At 53.5% G+C, this 24,199-nt stretch overlaps 1 protein-coding gene across 2 annotated transcripts; it reads left to right on the top strand.

Moving 5' to 3' along the window:
- Nucleotides 1-509: 509 nt before the first annotated feature.
- Nucleotides 510-24,141, top strand: Ccdc63 (coiled-coil domain containing 63). Of its 2 annotated transcripts, none has more exons than XM_006970758.4 (12): nucleotides 510-593; nucleotides 2,146-2,271; nucleotides 2,640-2,809; nucleotides 5,049-5,238; nucleotides 7,223-7,342; nucleotides 11,723-11,904; nucleotides 13,258-13,439; nucleotides 14,697-14,917; nucleotides 18,517-18,591; nucleotides 20,690-20,882; nucleotides 22,473-22,676; nucleotides 23,950-24,141. In XM_006970758.4, the coding sequence occupies exons 2-12, from the start codon at nucleotides 2,263-2,265 to the stop codon at nucleotides 24,087-24,089; spliced, it is 1,686 nt and encodes a 561-aa protein (XP_006970820.3). In that variant the 5' UTR covers nucleotides 510-593; nucleotides 2,146-2,262; the 3' UTR covers nucleotides 24,090-24,141. The 2 variants fall into 2 exon arrangements, with proteins under 2 accessions (XP_006970820.3, XP_076417466.1); XM_076561351.1 differs by having other exon boundaries at nucleotides 510-597.
- The last annotated feature ends 58 nt before the right edge of the window (nucleotides 24,142-24,199 follow it).

The raw sequence follows: 24,199 nt of genomic DNA, 5'->3' as shown, positions 1-24,199 counted from the left end.
CAAGGGTAAACCTTCCCCCTGGGAGGCATGCTCCTAACCACTGCCCACCCAGCGGCAGACAGTGGAGAGCTGTGAGTCAAGCACCCTAAACAGCAGTGACAGGGGGGGTGGGGGTGGGGGTTCCAGAGGATGGAGGGCTGGCCATGGCTCTCCGTTAGAGTCATTGCCAAGCATGCGTGAGACCCAAGGGTCAATCTCCAGACAGATAAATAAATTAACTCTGAAAACAAGTCTACTCAGGTCACTGTGTTACAGAAAGGAGGCCTTTGAGTGAAGAAGGGGGGGACGGGGACGAGAGAGAGTGGCCCGGGGGAGGGGACGGGAGCTGGCTTGCTGGACAACGTGACCCCTGGGCGCGGCTGGCTTGACTGGGCGCAGCCGAGGGTGGCCCTGGAGTGCGTTGCCCTGTCCCTCCCGGCAAGCTGCGGGTTCCCCGTGGGTCCTGCGCCCTCGGCTGTCCACAAGAGAACGCGGGGTCGCCGCTGTCACAAAGGCGCGTGTTCCAGGGCGGAGAACGCGGGGTGCTGAGTCCAAACTGAGTCCAAAACGCTCGCGTGCCTCGGTCTACCCGGAGCCGCGGGAGCCGCGGGGTGGTAAGTTCGGGCGCACACAGCGCCCCCTGCTGGGAACGAGCGGAGGCTGGGGGCTGCCACGAGCCTGGCTGGGGCTACCACCCGCCACCACCACAGACGCTACCCAGACCCAAAGAGCTGTGCCCTCCCAAGCGTCCTCACATTTATTTGCCATCTATTCATTCATTCGTTTGCTCGAGGCAGGGTCTCATATATCACAGGCCGGCCTTCGAACTCCTGCCGCAGCCAGAGATGATGACCTCGACATCTGAATCCTCCTTGCCTCCACCTCCCCAGGGCTGGGATGGCGGGCCAGCACCACCATGCCCGGCTTGGTTCTTGTTTTAAAATAAACCGTATCCCTCACCCAGAACCCACCTTATCGTTTAAAAGCAGGAAGGAAGCGTGGGCTTCCTGCCCCGGCTGTGAAATGGGAGGATGGTAAAGATGGTAACAGGACTAATGAAATGGGAGGCACTCAAGGAGGCCTGGGTGAGGCCATTCAGTCGAGCTGTGTTTGGGAAGGCTCCAGAAACTGTCAAGACATGGCCCCATTGTCATGACCTCCTCCCTGTCTGTAAGAACCTTCTAGCATTATTTTCCCATCGGTATGATTTACCGAACATCAGTCATCCCCATAGTCCCCTATGACATCTCTGAAACATCCGCCCACACAAGCTCGTGGAGGCCTTAGGGGCTACATTTTCCTCGCCTCTCAGCCTTCACCCAGGCCTCCTCTCTGCCCAGAGACCCCCCTCTTCTATTCGGCTCCGCTTGGTGAGTTCCTAGTCATCCCTCAGAACTCAAACGCCACATCTTGAGGATGACTCACCGCTCAGTTCCCCCATGATATTAAGCACACAGTAGGCGCTGTTTGCATGCCAAATCGATTTGCACATTTGCACTGCCAGAACTCTTGGTGGCTTACAAGCCTCAGAAAAAAAACCACTTAAGATTGCTTTCATGCAAGGTGGTGTGATTTGGACATGACCCAGAGGCATCTTCCGGTCTGGCTAAGCCCAGAGGCTTTGGTGTCTATGGTTTATCTCTGCACATTAGCTTGATTCTTACCCAGCATGCATAAAGTACTGGGTTTAATATCCAGCACCGCACAAATTGGGCGTGGCAGCACAGGCCTGGAGTCCCAGCACTTTGGAGGTGGAGGCTGGAGGATCAGGAGTTCAAGGTCACCCTTGGATACATATTAACTTTGAGGCCAGCCTGGGCTATCGGAGGAGATCTTTGTCACGAAATCAAAATCCCAAAAAAGCTCCATCAGGGTGCTCCCCATCTGAGGCCTTTGCGCCCCTTTCCTTCGGAGATGTGGGGAGCCGGGTGACAGGCTGGAGCCATCTGCCCGGGTCCTAATAATAAACTGGGAGAGGAAGATGTTCCAGGCTCGCTTGGCTCTGGGGGGGAGGGGCCCCTGTCACATCCAGCACCATCTGCCATGTCCCCTTTGTATGCCAAGCTGTGGGCGGAAGAGGGGACCGTAGGAAGGGGGAGAAGCCCATGGGTCCTCACTGCCAGCGGGGCGGTCCACTTCCTTTTTGCCTCTTTTCACTCTGGGCAGGACATTGGCGAGATACAGAGAGAGAGAGAGAGAGAGACAGGAGAGAGAGGCGGGCTTTGCCGGCTGTGACCTCCAGGACCCAGTGTCTAAGCAGAAAGGAAGCTCAGATCCGTCCCAATGCCAATGGTAGGTGATGACCCGCCGGTCACTCACTGTCCCTTCGTGTACCCACTCATCCTACCCCAACACCCCATCTTCTGGGCACCGGCTTTACAGACGGGAGGCAAAGACACTCAGGGACAGCCCGTGACTGTCTCAGGCTCACCGCAGAGTGGGATTTGAACCCGGGACCCTAAAGAACACCTTCCCACTAACTCAGCAAGGCACTCCCACAAGCCAAGTTCGACTGTCACTTGGCAGCCCTGTGGGTGGGTCTCCCCTGTGACAGCCACGCCGATGACATCACCCTGGGGTGGGCTTCCCCCTCCCCCGGGAGCCACCTGGAGGGCGGCTTCTCGGGTCACCTGGGCCCCCTCGCCCTGCACCGCGCCCAGGTGAAGAAACACAGGAGGAAGGTCTCTGTGGTCCTTCCGGAGCTCTCCGAGAAGGCCAAAGAGCAGCTGGCCGAGGCGGAGCTAAGGAAACTGAGGCAGCAATTCCGCAAGATGGTGGAGAGCAGGAAGTCCTTCAACTTCCGCAACCAGCGCATGATCGCCAACCAGTAGTAAGAGGGGTGTCCCCGGGGTACCCCGACCCCAGCTGGGGGGACCTTTTAGCCTGCGCTCTAGAGCTTCATCGGATCCAGAGAGCACCCAGTGAGCAGGGCTGATCCAGGGGGTCTCGGAGACCCCGGGGGGACAGGATCCGGTTCTACCCCCCTGTCCCCTCTGCCCCAGCCAGGGCCTTGCAGACACACCCTCATCCGTCCATCCCAGTCCCAGCACCGGGGAACCTGACTGGTTCAGGTTTCCAGCTGCGGCAGGGACGGACGGGGGCGGGGCCAGAGGCTGCCTCGTGGGCGTGGCCAACCTCCGGCCGGTGTCGCCAGGGAGGTGTTCCCACGCTGCCCGTGCAGGGCCCAGCTTTTTGGAATTAGGGTGATGAGACCCTTTCTGCAAAGGCAGAAGCCGGCCTCCATCCATCCTCGCTGTCTGGGTCCTTGGAGTTCAGAGGAGGGGAGCGCAGGGGATCTTTCATTTTCCCGTGGATCCGTTTACTCCGGCGAGGCTGGTCCCTAGAGGACATCCCTGTCAATTTTTAAAGGAAGTCTTTTTTTTCTCCCAGAGCACTTTACCGCCCTCTGTTGGAAAAGTGCTCCTTCCATAGAACCAGACGAACCGTCTCAGGCTGGGGAGATGGCTCAGCGTGGCACCACACAGGCCTGAATCAGATCCCAGAGACCCCCGAGGTTAGAGGTAGAGAACTGACTCCCACCTTGTTTTCTGACCTGCATACTGCAGTGTGGCAGGCTGACACCCACGCACATGCTCACACACCGTGCACAAATAAATACACGTTGAGAAAAGACAGGAAAGGCGAAGGCTGGAGAGAAGACAGCTCCCTAGCTAAGAGCACTCGCTGCCCTTGCAGAAGATCTGAGTTCGGTTCCCCGCACCCACGTCTGTCTCAGCACCTCCTGTAACTCCAGCTCCAAGGGCCCCGTCCATCTCTTCCTGCCTCTGTAGACAACTCCCCGCCGTGCCCACTCCCATCTAAATAAAAAGGACAGAATAAATAAATATCCATGCACGGCGGTGCACACCTTTAATCCCAAGACTTGGGGGGCAGATACAGTGGATCTCTGTGTATTGGAAGCCAGCCTGCTCTACGTAGAGAGTTCCAGGCCAGCGAGGGCTACAGAGTGAAACTCTGTCTCAAGATAAATACATTGTTCAAGGAAAGGAGGGACATGCTCTGACTGTGAGAGCCACCTTACACTTTAGGGCACTGGCTCCCTTTACCCAGCCCTGCCCAAGATCCAGCTGCCTTTCCCCGCACCCACTCTCCTCTGTGCCCGACTCAACTGGGCACATTTTCCTTCCACTTAAACAAGGTCCCCTCCGGGAGGGAGCTGAGGGGGGGGGGGAGAGTCCCAGTAGCCTTGGAGAAGACCAGCTACTCCGTTCACTAGTCACCCATGGCCTCCGAAATGGAAGTGCGTTCATTAAAATTGTTTGGGTCTTGGCGCACACCAGAAGTGGGCCCAGGGCTCACTGGGGACAGTGCAGGGACAGGGCATTTATCTTGCTATTGTCTTTGTAGAGTGTCCCATTGTCCCACCACTTTCGTCCTTGGACCATGGCCCAATGAAGCTGCATTTTTATTTATTTATTTATTTATTGATTCCAGACAGGGTTTCCTTGTATAGCCTTGGCTGTCCTGGAACTCGCTCTGCAGACCAGGCTGGTCTTGAACTCAGAGATCCACCTGCCTCCGCCTCCCGAGTGCTGGGATTAGAGGCGTGCGACACCGTGCCGGGCCCCATCTTTTTATTTATTTATTTATTTATTTTTGGAGACAGTGTCTCTCATTGGCTGGGAGCTTGCTGACTGGGAGAGACTGGAGGGACAGCTAGCCCAGGGGTCCCCCTGCCTCCACTTCCAACACCTGACTCTTTGCATGGGTGCTGGGGTGGACCTCAGGCCCTCAAGCTCACACACAGGAAACAATTACCAACTGAGCCATCTCCCCAAACCTCTCGGTGAAGGGTTTTGACAGGCACCGGGGTGGCCTTCCCCTGAGAAGCATGCACCCCTCAGGGAGGTGGAGCATGTGAGACGGGAAGGACAGGGGTCAGGGACATGGGGTTCCAGATCTGGACCCAAGCCCCCCGGCATAAAGCGTTTCTCCTCTCCCTGGGGCCCAGGCCATCCCCCAGGCTCCTTTTGGGCTAGGGCACCCTGTGGGTTCTGCGAAGGCAGTTTAGGGGCTGCTTTGGTTAAGTCCGAGCTGCCTCCCCTCAGTAAGGAAATCGAGAATCTGAAAGCTGAGCAGGCAGAGACCACCCTGCTTCTGAGTCTCATGAAGTCTCCGAAGAACCTGGACCTGAACCAGAAAAACTTCATGGAGCTGCGCTTCCTGCTGCAGACCAAGGGGGACTATGAGGCACTTATCACCTCCATGAAGGTGCTGTTGGGAGAGCTGGATGACAAGGTGAGGCTCCCCTGGGAGACTGAGCGGAAGGGGCCAGGGACAGCACACCCACGATGCCCTAGGCAGAGCGGACCAGAGCATGGGAGCTCAGCTCCGTTACCTCTTCATGTCCCCTGCCATCTCAAGGCTCAGAACCAGCCCCAGCATCCTCAGCATCCACCAACATGGGCAAGGTTCTGGTTCTGTAACAAAGATCACCATTAGCTGCGCATAATGCTAGTTTCTCCCTCCGTCATGCTGTGCACCAATCATGGGCTAGTGAGGGGTAGCTGTTATCTTTTCTGTCCTGACAATGAGATGGTGGACAGAATCTCTCTAGGACATTGCCAGGTGCTATGACAGGAGAAAAGCCTTCTAGCAGGTCTCATGTGGGCCTTGGGATGCCCATATCATTCTAAGAATGATTTATTGGCTTAGAATAGTCACCCAACACCACCCATCATTAGGGCAAGCCTCCTGGATGGTGGTGTTGGCCAGGTCTTGCTGGGTCCCAATCTTTCCTCATAGGAAAGGGAACTTACCCGGAGCTATTGTGTGTGTTTGGAAGTATGTAACTTTTTAATTTATTTGTATTTGTTTTTGAGGCATATATTTGTAGCCCTGGCTAGCCTAAAATTCACTCTGTAGACCGGGCTGGCCTTGAAGCCAGAGATCTACCTGTCTCTGCCTCCCAAGTGTTGGGATTAAAGGTGTGGGCCATCAGACCCAACCACCTTTACTCTTTTTTATTTTTTTTGGTAAGATTTTATTTTATTTTTAATTATGTGTATACGCCTATGTGTATGTGTGTGTATGTGCATGGGAAAGCAGTGCCCACGGAGTCTAGAAGAAGGTGTTGGATCCCCTATAGCTGAGTTACTGAGACAAGTGATGTCTCTGGGAACCAAATTTAAGTCCTCTGCTAGTCCCCTGGGGATGGAATCTAGGACCTCGCGTACGGGAGGCAGGCCCTGCACCACTGAACTATGTCTCCGGTCCTTTATTAATTCGCTTTAAACGAACATGGTGCCCGAGTAAGACTATAAAGTAGCAAATGACACTAAATTCAAATGCATTTTGCACTTTGGGCCATCCATATCTAAAACAGCCCCGTGAAGTCTTTCTGTAAAAGACCCCACAGTCATATTTGGGTTTTCCGAGCCACAGCGCTTCTATGGAAACTAAACTCCAGCTGCATAGCACCAAGGCACAGTGGCCACAGGCAATACAGAAATGATTGGCTTTTCCAATAAATCTTTATTTGTAGCAACAAGCCGGGGGCCAATTTCCGAAGGGCTGTAGTTCGCAGCCCTTGGTGTGACTGGCATGGTCAGAGGCTGCACATATGTGGAAGGGAGTCAAGGCCTTAGTGTGGGTGCTACTGAGCAGTGTGGGCTTCTTGTGTCTGATGGCCTGATTTCCAAAGTGGGGACCAGCTCTTGGGAAAGTTCCAGATCCATCCAAGGACAGTCTTCCCATGATGTGTAGAGTGACGCCATGCCTGGTCACTTCTGTAAGAGCCCCCGGTGCTATTCATAGGCAGAGAAACCTCACATGTAGGGACTGTCCAGATGGCCACTGGGAAGTCACAATGGTGTCACCAAAGCAGCTGAAGGTGCTCTGCTCCCACGTTCTAGTTACTTCTGAGTCTAATTGGGTTGGCAACCAAGTTTCACCACCACTGAGGCCAATGCTGTTCCCTCTAGAAACCAGGGCTGTTGGGGCTGGATAAGTGGGGAATTTCTTTTTTGTTCACTAGTGGGAAAATTCACACTCAGAGCCACGGGTCTTTTTTTTTTTTTTAACCCTGGGTGGGTGAGAATAAATTGAGTCAGGAGCCGAGTCAGAGCTCTGTTTACAGGATGGGGGTCAATCTCAATTTTGCTTTAGACCATTCCCCCGTGGAGGGGGCAATCTGTGCCCAGCGGGGTGGATGGATGCCGATGCAGCTCAGCTCAGTCCTCCCCACCCTGCAGCTCGGTGCTCCCCCCCATCTCTCTTTCAGATTGTTCAGATGGAGAGGAAGATCTCCAGTCAGAGACAAATCTTCCTGAAGACACAAGAGGCCAATAACCCCCGGAAGCTGCAGAAACAGATTCACATTCTGGAGACCCGGCTGAACCTGGTAGATGGGAGCTGTTCTCTGAAGCCTCAGCACCCCACCCCTACCCTCATCCCCACCCTCACGTCCCACCCTCACCCTTACCTGTGGTTGTTTTTTCTCTTTTGGGGGGCCCATCACCTAGCTCCCAAATAAATCACATACAGAAGCGTATACTCAATTATAAATGTCTGGCCTTAGCTTGGCTTGTTTCTTGCCAGCTTTCCTTGACTTTAAATTATCCTGTCAACCTTTGGTCTCAGGGCTTTTCCCCCTTCCCTTACTTCTGTAGATCTTACTCTTGCCCTGTGGCTGGCTGTGTAGCTGGGTGGTTGGCCCCTTGCACACTCCTCCTTCACTGGCTTCTAGATCTCTCTCTTCTCCCAGAGTTCTCCTTCTTTATATTTTCTCAGCCTGCCGGCCCCGACTGTCCTTTCTCCTGCCTTGCTATTGGCCGTTCAGTTCAGTCAGGTGTGTTAGACAGGTACAGTACCACAGCTTCACAGAGTTAAACAAGTGTAACATGAACCAAAGTAACGCACCTTAAAATAATATTCTACAACATCTACCCTCACCCCTACCCTCATCCCCACCCTCACCCCTACCCTCATCTCCACCCTCATTCCCACCCCCACCCTCATCCCTGCCCTCATCCCTACCCTCACCCCCACCCTCATCTCCACCCTCACCCTACCCCCACCCCCCCCTCACCCCTGCCCTCATCCCCACCCCTACCCTCATCTCCACCCTCACCCCTACCCTCACCCTCACCCCTACCCTCATCCCCACCCTCATCCCACCCTCACCCCTACCCTCACCCTCATCCCCACCCTCATCCCACCCTTACCCCACCCCCACCCTCATCCCCACCCTCATCCCACCCTCACCCCTACCCTCACCCTCACCCCTACCCTCACCCCACCCCCACCATCACCCTCACCCCTACTCTCACCCTCACCCCTACCCTCACCCCACCCCCACCATCACCCTCACCCCTACTCTCACCCTCATCTCCACCCTTACCCCACCCCCACCCTCACCCTCACCCCTACCCTCACCCTCACCCCTACCCTCACCCTCACCCCTACTCTCACCCTCATCTCCACCCTTACCCCACCCCCACCCTCATCTCCACCCTCACCCCACCCCCACCCCACCCTCACCCCTGCCCTCATCCCACCCCACCCTCATCCCCACCCACACCCCCACCCTCACCCCCATCCCCACCTTCATCCCCACCCTCACCCCTACCCTCCCCCCACCCCCACCCTTACCCCCACCCTCACCCCACCCTCACCCCACCCTCACCCCACCCCCACCCTCCCCCCACCCCCACCCTCACCCCCACCCTCACCCCACCCCCACCCTCACCCCCACCCTCATCTCCACCCTCACCCCTACCCTCACCCTCACCCCTACCCCACCCTCACCCCTACCCTCACCCCCACCCTCATCTCCACCCTCACCCTTACCCTCACCCCACCCCTACCCTCACCCCACCCTCATCTCCACCCTCATCCCACCCTCACCCCTACCCTCACCCTCACCCCTACCCCACCCTCACCCCTACCCTCACCCCCACCCTCATCTCCACCCTCACCCCTACCCCACCCTCACCCCTACCCTCACCCCACCCTCATCTCCACCCTCACCCCACCCCCATCCCACCCTCACCCCTACCCCCACCCTCACCCTCACCCCCACCCTCACCCCCACCCTCACCCCTACCCCCACCCTCACCCCCACCCTCATCTCCACCCTCACCCCCACCCTCACCCCACCCCCACCCTCACCCCACCCCCACCCCTACCCTCACCCCCACCCTCATCTCCACCCTCACCCCCACCCTCATCCCCACCCCCACCCTCACCCTCACCCCCCCACCCCCACCCCTACCCTCACCCCCACCCTCATCTCCACCCTCACCCCTACCCTCATCCCCACCCCCACCCTCACCCTCACCCCTACCCCCACCCCCACCCCACCCCCACTCCTCTATCCTTGCAGGAATGCAGCCAGACCACTGAGCTGTCAGTGAAACACACACGTGCTTGATGCTTGAGAGAGGGCTGGACTGAGAGCACACACTCCACCACTGGAACACCCACTCACCCATCCCTTACCTCAGCCCTACCATGTCCCCACGGCCACCAGGCAGATCTAGATGCACCCCTCCCCCGGCAGGCAGCTCAGGCTGTGGTCACCGTTGTCCCTTATGCAGCATTGGGCACATGGACTTCACCATGGGGAAAGTCATGTTTGTAGCTGGGGAGTTTCTCCCACCAAGCCCTGGGGTCCCGCCAAGCCCCCACAGTCCCGCAGCCCACTTATAAAATAATCACTCAGACGCTTATATTTCTTATAAACTGTATGGCCATGGCAGGCTTCTTGCTATCTAGTTCTTATATCTTAAATTAACCCATTTCTATAAATCTATACCTTGCCACGTAGCTCATGGCTTACCTGTATCTTACCGCCGTGGCTCGTGACTCACCGGTATCTTACTGCTGTGGCTGGCAGTGTCTCTCTGCCTCAGCCTTCCACTTCCCCGAATTCTCCTCTCTCCTTGTCCTGCCTATACTTCCTGCCTGGCTACTGGCTAGTCAGCACTTTATCTATCAATCAATCATCCACAGCACATGTTTTCTGATTGGTCACAGTGTACAGTGGCATTTACTGTAAGTGTCCTCCAGTTCCATAGTGGATTGTGATGGAGTTGGGAATGTCACCCTAACCCAGCTGAAAAGTTCAGAGCTGGAATTAAGGCCCCTAAGTAAGGCCTTATCCAGGTGCTACAAATTATTTATTTTTTTTAAAATAATTTACTTTTTTATGAGCATTGACTAGTGTTTGCTTTGCCTGTGTGTGTGTCTGTGTGAGGGTGTCGGGTACCCTGGAACTGCACTTACAGACAGTTGTGAGCTGCCATATGGGTCCTGAGAATTGAACCCAGGTCCTTGGGAAGAGCAGTCAGTGCTCTTAACTACTGAGCCATCTGTCTCTCCAGCCTCCTGCCCTCTAATTTATATTCATTTATTTACTTACTTAGTTTTTGAGGCAGGGTCTCAAAAAGCCTCTGCTGTCCTGGAACTCACAGAGATCCACCTGCCTTTGCCTCCCGAGTGCTGAGATTAAAGGTGTGCGCCACCACACCTGGGCTCAGAAGAGGACCCAGGTTGGTTTCCTAGTTCACAACTGCTTGTAATTCTGGTGCCCTCTTCTGGCCTTCTCAGGTACCTGCACTCAGGGTGTGTATACACATACATGCAACAAACACATATAATACAGTAAATCTTTTAGAATTTTAAAAAAAAATCTCTACAGAAACCCATGACCGGGACTAGAGAAAGAGATGCACAGAGCACGCTGTATAAAATTTAAGGACACTCTCACTCACATTTGGATTTGTAGAAAGCAGGGTGGATACCTGGCCACAAGCGCCTCCTTAAATTCTAAGTCCAGATTGCCTGGCTTCCCTTGCCTCAGTTTTGGGCCTTTTAGAAACCCCAGGCTTCTCAGAAACACTTGGAAAACCTCTTCAAATGGTTTACTATTGGCAATCTTTTTCTCCAGTTGCTCGCCCCCCAACATCCATGGAAGAGTTTCACATCCCCTCCAAACAACCCCCTCCCAAGTGAAGGCGTTAATTTACTAAAAGCGGAAGGATACAGGCACACGCTGCGTGCTGCTGGCTTTAAAATCGCACATATGCATGTGGGAATGCAGGAGAGGTCAGAGGACAGTCTGCAGGAGTCAGTTCCGTGTCCGCCCCGCGGGTCCAGGCCTCAAACTCGGGTCACTGGGATCGGTGGCAAGGCTGCTGCCACTTTCCCTGCTGAGCCATCTCACTGGTCCTGTAGGAGCTGTCACAGTGGGCTTCAGATGTCAACTGGACACTCCTGGGAAGAGGGAGTTAGTTACTCAGGACTTGCCTCCATCAGCTTGGCCTGTGGGCAAGCCTGAGGGGCATTTTCTGGATTGCTAAGAGATGTAGGAGGACTCAGCCCCTAGTGAACGGTGGGAAGGTGGGCCTAGGCTGTATAGAGAAGCAGGTTGAGCAAGCCGTGAGGAGCCAGCCAGTAAGCAGCACCCCTCCACGGCTGCTGATTTAGTTCCTGCCTCCAGCTGGTTCCCGTCTTGGCCTCGATCAAATTGATGAACTGCGTGAGTTGTAAGCAAGATAAACTCTCCTTCGAAATTGGTTTTGGTCAGTGTTGTATAAAAGCAGCAGAAAAAGCAAACCTGGACATTTTTATTTGTTTGATTATTTGAGTTTTTTTGCAGGGGACAGTTTCACACTGTAGCCCTAGCTGGCCTGGAACTGTGTGCTGTTGGTACTCAGTGGGCAGCCACAGGGCCCCGACATCCTCCCAGGACCCTGTTTGAAGCACCGCCTCCCCACAGGTCACTGTCCACTTTGACAAGATGCTGACCTCCAATGCCCAGCTCCGGAAGGACATTGAGGATCTCCTCTTTGAGAAGGCCGCCTACGACCACGTCTACCAGCAGCTTCAGCGGCGTCTGCAGACACAGAAGAAGACCATGAATGTGGCCATCGAGCAGTCTGCCCAGGCCTATGAGCAGAGGTGCTTGGGAAGGCCCAGCTCCCAACTCGGTACCCGTTTGTTCCTCTTGAAAGCCTGGACCATAACTCACAGCAGCAGCAACCCTGGACACTGACCATGTACCCAGTAGGGTGCCATGTATCTTCTGTCTTCCTCCCCACAGCATGAGGAATTAGTGTCTCCTCTTTTCTCAGAACAAACGGGAGCCCTTGCAGGACAGTGCAGATGGGGGGGGGCGGGACTCCAGCTTTCTGTCCCCTACATGGTCCCTGGTCCTGGTCTGGGGCAGAGGTCTTTATCCATCTAAGTCTTTGCTGGCACAGAATGTGGCTGTGGAGAGAACGGGCCTTAGAGTCAGACATGTCTGGGGATGACTCCTCCCTCCATCACTTCTGCTTTGTTGTAGGATCTATGTAGGTGGTGGGGAGCAGAAACTAATCCATGCATGTAAGGGATAAGTCGAGATGATGGTGGTGATGAGGATGATGGTGGTGGTGATGTTGGGGATGAAGATGATGGTGATGATGTGATGATGAGGATGATGGTGATGATGTGATGATGAGGATGATGGAGATGATGGTGATGAGGATGGTGGTGGTGATGTTGGGGATGAAGATGATGGTGATGATGTGATGATGAGGATGATGGAGATGATGGTGATGAGGATGATGGTGGTGGTGATGTTGGGGATGAAGATGATGGTGATGATGTGGTGATGAGGATAATGATGATGAGAATGGTGGTAGTGATGATGGTGGTGATGAAGATGATGATGTGATGAGGATGATAGTAGTGATGAAGATGATGATGAGGATGGTGGTGATGATGGTGGTGATGATGATGAAGGTGATGATGTGATGAGGATGATGTGATGATGAGGATAAAGATGATGAGGATGAAGATGATATGGTGATGAGACGATGGTGGTGATGTGGTGATGAGGATGATGGTAGTGATGATGTTGGTGTTGATATTGGTTAGGAAGGTGATGCTAGTGGTGGTGACCTTCTTAGTGGTGACAGGAAAGTTATTACCTGGGGTGGTCTAGACTGACAGCTCTGATGGAGTCCTGAGTTTGGTCCCCACTGCCAGAAAAAAAAAAATCGCAAAGAGCCAGCTAGTGATGGCGCACGCCTTTAATCCCAGCACTCAGGAGGCAGAGGCAGGTGGATCTCTGTGAGTTCGAGGTCAACCTGGGCTACAGAGTGAGTTCCAGGAAAGGTGCAAAGCTACACAGAGAAACCCTGTCTCAAACAAAACAAAACAAAACAAAACAACAACAAAAAAATTGCAAAGAACCTCAAAGAAATCCAGGGTCACTGGGCAGGCATGCAGTCCCCTGAACACTAAACCTCACCTGCCATCTCTCCACAGGGTGGAAGCCATGGCCCGGATGGCTGCCATGAAGGACCGCCAGCAGAAAGACATCTCTCAGTACAACCTGGAGATCCGTGAGCTAGAGCGCCTGTATGCTCATGAGACCAAACTCAAGTCCTTCCTGCTTGTCAAACTCAATGACCGCACTGAATTCGAGGAGCAGGCCAAGAAGAAGGGAGGTACAAGCCATAGTCTCCCCTCCCCCACCCTCCCTCTCCCTCATTGCTGCCAGTCATAGCCACTGAGAACACAGCACACCTGGTTAAACTTAAACCTCAGGTTGGCGATGAACACAATTTTAGGATAAGTTTGTGCCATGGCGTTCTGGGGCTACACTTCTGAGAGATAATTATTTCTTTCTTTCTTTTTTTTTTTTTGGTTTTTTGAGACAGGGTTTCTCTGTATAGCTTTGTGCCTTTCCTAGAACTCGCTTTGGAGACCAAGCCGGCCTCGAACTCACAGATATCTGCCTGGCTTTACCTCCCGAGTTCTGGGATTAAAGGCGTGCGCCACCACCACCTGGCTGAGATACTTATTTCTTAGCTGCAGTGAGGACTTACTTTGGCTTTTGGATGTGCAGTTGGCCTGAGCACTGTCTCAGGAATTCCCTAACAGCACAGCCTGGCTGCACACTGGGCACTTGGTTGTGCTTTATTATGTATTTAAATTTTTATTAATATTATTTTCGTTTACTTGCTTGTATGTATAGGGGCGGGTGTGTGCACATCTTTACTCCTGAATGCTGGGAGTAAAGGCAGGCACTGCCATGCCTGGCGCTTGGTTTTTTTAATATCATTTTATTTATTTATTTATTTATTTATTTATTTATTTATTTATTGTTTTTTGAGACAGGGTTTCTCTGTGTAGCTTTGTGCCTGTCCTGGAACTCACTCTGTAGCCCAGGCTGAACTCAAACACATAGAGATCCTCCTGCCTCTGCCTCCTGAGTGCTGGGATTGAAGGCATGCGCCACCACCGCCTGGCTAAATGTTATTTATTTATGTATTTTTTTGTATATGAGTGCTCTGTCTGTATGTACTCTAGTATGCCAGAAGAGGGCATCAGATCCCATTACAGATGGTTGTGAGCCGCCACGTGGTTGCTGGGAATTGAACTCAGGACCTCTGGAAGAACAGCCAGCGCTCTTCATCACTGAGCCATCTCTCCAGTCCCACACTCAGCTTTTTTTTTTTTTTTTTTTTTTAACCTGTTCTGGGGATTGAACTCAGGTCCTCGAGTTTGTGCAGCAGATACGTCCGCCAGCTTCCCCAGCCCCTCTTTAGATATTTCTGATGTGGGTCACAAGCAAAAATGCCTCCTCTCCTGGCAAACTCTCGCCCCCCTCCCCAAGACGGTGATGAGAATGGGGAGCCCAGTGTTCCTCTCCACACTGCTTGTGGTTTTTCTCCCCCCTGCCCCCCCCCCGCCCCCCGCAGTGGCCAAGTCCAAGAAACACGGGAAGAAAAGCAAGGGCGAGAGCTTTGAGAGCTACGAGGTGGCGCATCTGCGGCTGCTGAAGCTGGCGGAGAACGGGGACCTGAACCAGCTCACCAGGGACTTCCTGGCCAAGGAGGAAAAGAACTTTGCCCGCTTCACCTACGTCACCGAGCTCAACAATGACATGGAGACCATGCACAAGAGGACCCAGAAGATCCAGGTGCATGGCTAGCAGGACCTGGGAGGACCGGGCCCTGCCTGTCCCAAACAGCCTTCCCCGACACATCCACCTGCGCTGCAGACAATGTCCATGGGCCCTGATAACGACAGTGAGTTCCTGTCCCCACCCCGATCGTGACGGTGGCCACCGCGACAGGTGCCATCCACTCTGGGCTGTGAGCTAGGAAGGCACTTGAAAAGTTTGTTTTATTTTATGGGTGTGGATGGTTTGCCTGCGTGTATGCCTGTGCACCGTGGGCGTGCAGTGCCCACAGAGACCAGAAGAGGGCGCCAGATGCCCTGGAAATGGAGTTATAGATGGTTGGGAGCTGCCCTGTGGGTGCTGGGAATCGAACCCTGGTTTCCGCAAGAGCAGCCAGTGCTCCTAACCTCTGAGCTATCACCCCATTCCTCTACCTTGTCCTCGGAGACAAAAATCTGTCACTAGGGTTTGGAGCTCAACAGTTGAGCTATGCTGTCTGGACATCAAGCCCCAGGGACCCTCCGGTCTCCCCATTTCCCATGCTGGGGTTACAAGTGCTTGCCATGATGACCAGATTTTTACTTGGGTTCTGGGATTGATCTCAGGCCCTGCCGCCTGTGGCTTCAGAGTGGAAGGGAAACAGTTAATGCCTATCTTGGGCAGGCCCGATGCTCGTCAGCAAGGCCTGAAGGAAAAGAACTCTCTGCCTTTACCGAACCCATAATGCTTCACGCTTACCTGGCTTGTGGGCCTCCTCACTCAGAACCCGTGATGACTCCCAGTGTCCCCAGCTGTTCCCAGCTGTATCACACACACACCTTCCTCCAACGGTTCCCTCTGTGTCCTGCCCCCTCCCACTCTGAGGATGCTCCTCAGGCCTGACCCGCTGTCCCCTGGGGGGATTCGGCATGCCTCCCTCTGAGGCCCTGTCATGTTTATGGGGCAATTTCCCACTTGTGGGTATGTTGAGGACTGGATACCAGGCCCTTGCCTTTCCCCTTGGTTGACGGTAACTGGCCAGTCACTTTCCAGAGGTTCTGATGACTCCAACCCAATCTCCACCACAGGAGAGCCGAGGTCGCCCATGCCCGTCCCCACAGCCGACTTCCTGCGGGTTGTGGGGATTCAAACTCAGGTCCTCGCGGCCGCACAGCAAGCCAGCCCCTAGCCCTTCAGGAGGCTCCAGGCTTCAGCTTTTCCTTAGGGTCCATTGTCTGCAAGCCACAGGGAGGAGCCTTAGTGACCCTTTAGACGACCCTCGACCCTGCCACGTTGCTCTGGAACTCTGGCTGCCTTCCTGCTTTGCTTCGTGGTTTTTTTTTTTTTGAGACAAGGCTTCCCTCGGTAGCCCAGGCTGGCCCGGAACTCACACAGTACTCCTGCCTCAGCTTGGTGATTGCTGAGGGAGCATCTCCACTTAAAGTAGGATTTGGGTTTTCTTTTTAATCCCCCCCCCCCATTGTATACATCCACCCTCACCCCTTCCTAGGGACCAGGTCACGGGTCCATTCTCTCTGATCTCCTGTTAAGATTTGTTCAGTAGGCGGGGGTTGGGGATTTCGCTCAGTGGTAGAGCGTTTGCCTAGCAAGCACAAGGCCCTGGGTTTGGGTCCTCAGCTCTGGAAAAAAAAAAAAAAAGGTTCAGTAGGGTTGGAGAGATGGCTCAGTGGTTAAGAGCACTTCCAAAGGACCTAGGTTCAATTCCTAGTATTCACATGGCAGCTCACAACTACCTGTAACTCCTATTTCAGGGGCTCTGACACCTTCACACAGACATACATGCAGGTAAAAAAGAATGAATGTGCACAAAATAAAAACAAATTATTTTATAAAAATATTTGTCCAGTAACTGTCAACATTTAAAAAGCAGAGCATTCAGCCAGGCGGCGGTGGCGCACGCCTTTAATCCCAGCACTCGGGAGGCAGAGCCAGGTGGATCTCTGTGAGTTCAAAGCCAGCCTGGTCTACCAAGCGAGCTCCAGGACAGGCACCAAAACTACACGGAGAAACCCTGTCTGGAAAAAGCGAAAACAAACAAGGAAACTGAAAAGCAGAGCATTCTACATAAACCCCCAAATTTCTAGTTTCTCTGGGGACATCAAATCTGACACAAGGTGGCAATGTGTGCAGGCCACTGTGGACTGTGAGTGCGTTGTCACTGCCCTCTGGTGGCTGCCTGCGGTATGGCAGGAAGGTCTTGGTGGTCCAGGTTGTTCTGGGAGGAAGCACTTTACTAGTTACTAGTCCCTGTGGGGTGCGGAAGCAGATAGATGTGAGGCTTGCTGTGTGGCCGGCCTCTGACTGGACTGGAAATGTCCACCACACACTGGACCTTTGAGGGCTTTGGGTAGGGTGGACTTTCCCTCTGTTGGCCTCAGTTTCCCAGTTTGTCCTGTGATGTTGGGACCAGCCCTGTAGCCTCCAGGCTCTTTGCTCTGTTTGCTTTGGAACACTGATTTAGAGCTTGGAGCTCAAGTATCTGTTGGGGACATGCTGCATCCCAACTCGCAGGTGACCAGGACACATTCACGCCTCCGTAGATGGGCTGGTAATCGGCATTTAGCCATTTGTATGTGTGGGCCACCCCCCCCCCCTTTGAATTTACGATCAGTGATTGATTTCTCAACCTCTTAGTACTTTTGTCTCCTCACTGGAGTGGCCAGAATCTTCCATTATTTCCACTGTTCCTTCCATTATTATTATTTCTTTCTTTCTTATTCTTTTTTTTGTTTGTTTGTTTTTGTTTTTTTCCAGACAGGGTTTCTCTGTGTAGTTTTGGTGCCTGTCCTGGATCTCGCTCTGTAGACCAGGCTGGCCTCGAACTCACAGAGATCCGCCTGCCTCTGCCTCCCGAGTGCTGGGATTAAAGGCGTGCACCACCACCGCTGCCCTGCCTCATTATTTCTTGAGATGAGACATGGGGATGGGGACTTTTGTGTCAAAGGCTTGGACACACTGGGGACTGGTCAGAGAGGCTGGGTCACTTGCCTGGCTCCCGACCTGGAACTTGGAGTGAGTCTGGCCATCTGAGTGAGGGACTCAGATTCTAGTGAGAGTCTGAAGGACCCTGGGCTAAGCTGCTGGGTCCAGAGAAGAAGCCACTAGTTGCTCATGGCTGTTTAAATTCTTTACAGTGTGATACAACAGAAACCCCAGACGCCCAGGGGTGGGAGCCACGTTTCAAGTGCCCATGTGTGGCTGGTGACTACGGAATTAATACAAGTAGAACATGAAGGACTGTGTTGATTACTCTGTTCTAGATGGTTCTAAACCTGTGGGCCAACCTGAGACCACCAGAAGACGCAGATACTTATATTACGATTCATTACCCTGCAAAATCACAGTCACGAAGTAGCAATGAAAATCATTGTACGGTTGGGGGGTCACCACAGCATGAGGAAGTGTATTAAAGGGTCGCAGCGTTAGGAAGGTTGAGGACCACTGCTGTAGACAGCTGTAGATGATTCTCAGAGAGGATAAAGAAAGACCCTCCTGCGGAGTAGGAGGGGCCAGGGGGAGGCTCCCCGATGGGTTTACCCAACACCGGAGTAGGGTTAGATGCAGTGGGAAGAGCGGCTGATAGCTTTTCCTCACTGGTCCCCTTCTGTCCCGCGCAGGATGACATCATCAACCTTCGGTCTCAGCAACAGTCCTCCCACGAGGGCACCCGGAGCGTCCTGAGACAGATGGAGGTGAGCTGGGTGTGGAGGGGGGGTATGGGGGAGCTTCCCGTACCTGTCTGTCGTCACCCGTCCGTTGTCTGCCAGGTGGCCTGTCCTGACACCACTGCAGAATCTTGTCCCCAAGGTCTGTCTATTGACCTAAAGATGAGTCCCTGTGTGTGTGTGTGGGGTCGAACCCAAGCCCTGGGGCTGCAATTGGATCCTGACACATCTCTGCCTCAGTTTCTCCTTCTGATGACTCCTTGGCCCAGCTCCACCGTTTCCCACAGTAATAATGACCACACGCCAGCCTCCTACATCCTTTTCTTTCCCCTCCCCCCACCCTGCTTCCTCTCTGTGCTGGGAATCAAACCCAGGGCCTCCTGCACCCTGGTTCCGCACTCTACCACTGAGCCACAGCCCACACCCCACATGCAAATGCTTCCTGGACCAGTCAGTAGAGACCCCGTGGGCTCCTCTGGGCCCCGCCCTTCACCACCCTGGGAAGCAGGTGTCTCTCAGGTTCTTCCCATTTCTCAGGTGAGGAAACAGGCTGGCAGAGGTAAAAGTGGGGCGTGGGGTGGTGGTGTTTTGTTTTGCTACAGGGTCTCACTATGTAGCCCTGGGGGGGGGGGGACGGGTCTGGAATTCACTATGTAGACAGGGTTGGCCTCAAACTCACAGAGATCCTCCTGCCTCTGCCTCCCCAGTGCTAGGATGGAAGGCGTGCTCTAGTCCCCTTCCCCTGGGAGCCTGAGAAAGCTAGAGGTTTATTTATTTATTTATTTTTTTTGTTAAATAAGCTGAAAATGAGCAGGTCCAGCATGGGACAGTAGGTGTCTTTGTGATGTCATCTGCCACCCAGGCTCTCCTTGGTGCGTGGTTTCCATCCCAAGGGTGCCTGGTGGTTGCATTACAGCAGCCACGGCCCCCGCCATCCCATGGACGCCTCAGGCAGGAAGAAGGTGGGGAGGGCTAAGAAGGCCACACTGTCTGAGGCAGGGAACCTGGGTTGTTTATGGGACTTGTAGCTGGTCACACTGACCCCCTCCGGAAGTCAACAGGTTCTCTCATGAAGGTCTTGGGAGAATGAATCACAAACATTGGTGAGACGTAACCCCCGCCGGGCTGGCTGGGTGTGGCGTGCACGCCTGGGATACCCATGCTGGGTAGGTAGGCTGAGGCAGGGGGGCTCCTTTCTGCTCTGTATCCAGACCAGGCTGGTGGTGCTATTCTCGGCGCTGCCACCGGGGGGCAGCAAAGCTTAGGCCAAGGAAGAGGCGCCACCGTGGCTGAGCCAGGGAGTCTTGGGAGCTGTTGTAGTTCTGGCTGGCGGCCCCAGGTGCTCCCCAGGCTAGCCCACGCCCTCTGCTGGGGGCCTCCTCGAATCCCAGACTCTTCCCTGGGGTTGGGACTAGCAGTGCCTTTATTGGGGGGTCTCCTCTTCCTGGCCCTGTTTTTACTCTTTCCTGTCTTCATGGAGTGGTGGTGGTAGCCAGGGGAACCTGGTAGGGGTGGGTGGGTGGGGGGTGGAGGGGTCCCCTCCCGTCGGAACCCTCCCCACCCCTCCCTCTTCACCATCTCCTCTTCACCCAGGAGCCCAGGTTAGGCACTCAGAGCAATAACTTTTTATTTTTTTTATTTTTCGAGACAGGGTTTCTCTGTGTAGTTTTGGTGGCTGTCCTGGAACTCACTCTGTAGCCCAGGCTGGCCTCAAACTCACAGAGATCTGCCTGCCTCTGCCTCCCGAGTGCTGGGATTAAAGGCGTGCGCCGCCACCGCCCGGCCTGCAATCACTTATTTTTTAAGACAGGGTCTCATGTACCCCAGGCTGGCCTCAAACTCTCTATGTAGACAAGGATAACCCTGGACTCCTGATCCTCCTGCCCCCACCTCCAGAGAGCAAGAGTTACAGGCACGCACACCACACCGGGTTAGGCAAGTGCTCTACCCACTGAGCCACACTCCCAGCGGTCCGTTTTTTCTTAATTTTGTTTGCCGCTGACAGGAAGCTCATTCCTTTGACCGAACACCCCCTCTGGGGTTTGCAAACCTGTCTAGGGTCCACCAGTCACCTCCACAGAGAGCCCCCAGCCTCACGCTGGGCCTGGTTTCTGTCTACCCCCAGGAGAAACTGAGGAAGACCACGGAGGAGGCGGATATTTATGAGAACAAATACAAGGAGATGAGTAAGACCCTGGAATACCTCAAGAACTCGGTGGAAAAGCTGTTTAAGAAGATTAACTGTGACGCCACGGAGATCCTGGGGAAGCTGGGTGAGACCGGGAAGATCACGGACATCAACCTCCAGCAGTACTTCGGTGAGCCAAGCTGGGGCCCACTCGGCTCTTGGGAACTCTTTTCCAGCATGTTCTATGACCAGGTACAAGAGCCCTTTCTTGGATTGGTAGTGAGCACGGCTGTGCTGCAGCCCTGCCTGGGTTCAAATCCCGATTCTTCACTTTCTAACTGTGTGGCTTCGGCCACGTTCCTGACCCTCTCTGTGCTCAGGTTCTTTCCCCTCCAAACTGAGGGTAAGCTCAGGAGCTACCTCATTGGGTTATTGGGAGGATTAAATATGGGGTCGTCGGTGATGATCTCAGTTGACACAGGAGAGGGGTTTAGTGAAACCCAATGCCCTTAATGAGAAAAGCTGAAACTAAAAGGGAGTTTCCTTACACACGTACACAAACACTACACACATACATGCTCACACACACCCGCATACATGGATGTATACACACATACACGTGCATGTGCACGCACACACACAGGCATCCCATGCAAATACTATGCACACAGACACATGCACACACATGCACAAAGACACATTCGAATGCATAAAAACACTATATACACATGTGTGCACGCGCATGCAAACATACACACAGAGATGCACATACTTGCATGCACGTGCATGAGCATGCACACACATGAGCATGCACACTATCACCTATACACATGCATGCATGCACGCACATTCACACACACACACACACACACACACACACACACACATATGCTTCATATTTGATCCTTACGTTTTTTTCTCTAAGATTAGGAAGTAGGCCAGGGTGGAGCTCCCATTGAGCTTATTTAGTACTGTATAGTAATCCTTGCCAAGGCAATAAGGCAAGAAAAAAGATAAGACTCCTGATTGGGAGGAAACAAGCACTCTGCACAGGGCCCGGTGTGTAGTGAATGCGTGCTGACTGCTTTTTATGTATGTCCAGGTCTGGCTTCAAGTTCAGGGTGTAGAGGGGACATGAAACCCAGATCATGGCAGCTTGGCATAAGCGGTACCTGCTATTAAAATTTAACACACAGGCTCTTGCAGAGGACCTGAGTTTGAATCCCAGCACCCACATCAGGTATCCCAGGCAGAAGAAACAGCATAAGTGAACTAAAGCCTGAAGGTCAGGCTACCCTCGCTTGTCATTTATAGTGGATTGTTGATTTTTGATCTCCTCACTGTCAACATCGAGGGAACCCTTTTTGGACTATGCTTTCCAAGAAACTGTCACTCATGGTGCTTTGAATGCCTTAGACCTACTGTGTGCTCCCATGAGCTGCTCTGCCTATGTGTGTTAAAAGAGAGATTTCGTGCCAGGCGGTGGTGGCGCACGCCTTTAATCCCAGTACTCGGGAGGCAGAGCCAGGCAGATCTGTGAGTTCAAGGCCAGCCTGGTCTACAGATCGAGATCCAGGACAGGCACCAAAACTACACAGAGAAACCCTGTCTCGAGGGGAAAAAAAAAAAGACTGATATTTCTGTGTCTGATAAGGTCAGAACGTCTCACAGCCAGTGGCCAGGCAAAAGCAGACATCTAGAGGACAAACTCCCATCCCCCCTCTATTACAACAGGGGCCACCAGCCTCGCAGCCGTGACCTTGACCCTCTTGTCTTCCAGCTATCATAGAGAAGAAGACCAACGACCTGCTGATTCTGGAGTCCTTCCGGCGCCTGCAGGAGGCGGAGGGGCCTGATGTCGATGTCCCACAGCCCTTCGTCAACCCCTTCTGGGGCGGCTCTGCCCTCCTCAAGGCCCCCGAGCCCACAAAGGTCATACCCCCCGTCTTTGGGTTAGAACCCTTCAGTGACAAACTTGAAGAGGGTGAGTTCTTGCTCGATGCCACCCAGGCAGGCCACTGGATAGGAGTGCCTTAAGGAGCCTGAGTCCCTACAGGGTCTGTGGGCCAAGCCTCAGTTTCCCTTATTCCTTCATTGAGCGACATCACCCTGTGTGAGCGATCATCACCCTGTGTGAGCGATCGTCACACTGTGTGAGCGATCGTCACCCTGTGTGAGCGATCGTCACCCTGTGTGAGCGATCGTCACCCTGTGTGAGCGATCGTCACCCTGTGTGAGCGATCGTCACCCTGTGTGAGCGATCGTCACCCTGTGTGAGCGATCATCACCCTGTGTGAGTGATCGTCACCCTGTGTGAGTGATCATCACCCTGTGTGAGTGATCGTCACCCTGTGACCCCTTGTTTGAAAACGTAGATGAGAACAGATCCTTACGGAAAACAGAGGTTGAGTAAAGTACAAACTTATTCACTGCAGCCCCAAACCAGAAACAAGCAAAGGACCCTACACACACACACACACACACACACACACACACACACACACACACACCACTCATAAACACACACTCACACTCATCACATGTATAAACACACACTCACACTCATAAACACAGATTCACACAGTCATATGCACATACTCACACCTTGCATACACTCATTCACATTCACACTCATAAAATACACTCATAAACACAACTCATTCATGCATATACACTCATTCACGCACTCATAGGCACACACATACACACACTCATACACATCCTCACATATACATTCATACACTCTCACACACACCCATGGACACATACACACACTCATATACATACTGACACACATATACTCATACACTTATGCACATACTCATGCACACACATACACACACTCATACACACACATGTACACTCATACTCTTACACACACACTCATGCACACATACACACATGCTCAAGCACACTCACACACACATACACATGCATGTGCATATGCACCATTAAGTTAGTCAGAACTTAACAAACAAAATGGAGTACTATGCAGCCACAAAAACATTCGAATGTCCCTCTGGGTAGCAATAGCTTGGCAGTCAAATAGATTGCCACCCAGCTTTGTCCTTGCTAATAAACCAGCGGGGGTCCCCCACTCTTGCTTGGGAATTCCCTGAGGGCACATCTCCGCTTGGCACTCTTAAGGGCTTTCTGCCCCGTGCCCAGCCCAGCCTGGTGGAGTGGCACTGTCCCCGGGAAGGGAGTGAGCTGGGCATCACCTCCCAGTTCCTCACAGTGCTCTGTCCCGGGTGCAGTGGAACATCCCCTGGACCACAGTAGCCTCCGGCAGCTGGTCTTGGAGAACTACCTTCAGAAGGACCGTGGCAAGGACCCGCAGGACGCCCTATTGGAGAAGGCGGATGAACTCAGGGGCAAGAAGAAGGTGGTAGGCTGAGCTGCAGGTGGCCGTGGTCCACACCCAGAGAGAATAAATGTTTGCTTCCTGAGCCCCAGGGCCTTTCCATCCGCTGTGCTGGGGAGCTCCGGGGACTGGAAACCAGCTTT

Source organism: Peromyscus maniculatus, chromosome 23 (assembly GCF_049852395.1).
Source record: "Peromyscus maniculatus bairdii isolate BWxNUB_F1_BW_parent chromosome 23, HU_Pman_BW_mat_3.1, whole genome shotgun sequence".
In the NCBI taxonomy this organism is placed as follows: Eukaryota; Metazoa; Chordata; class Mammalia; order Rodentia; family Cricetidae; genus Peromyscus; species Peromyscus maniculatus.
The sequence above is the reverse complement of the archived record's forward strand: the minus strand, read 5'-3'. Positions and strand labels throughout refer to the sequence as shown.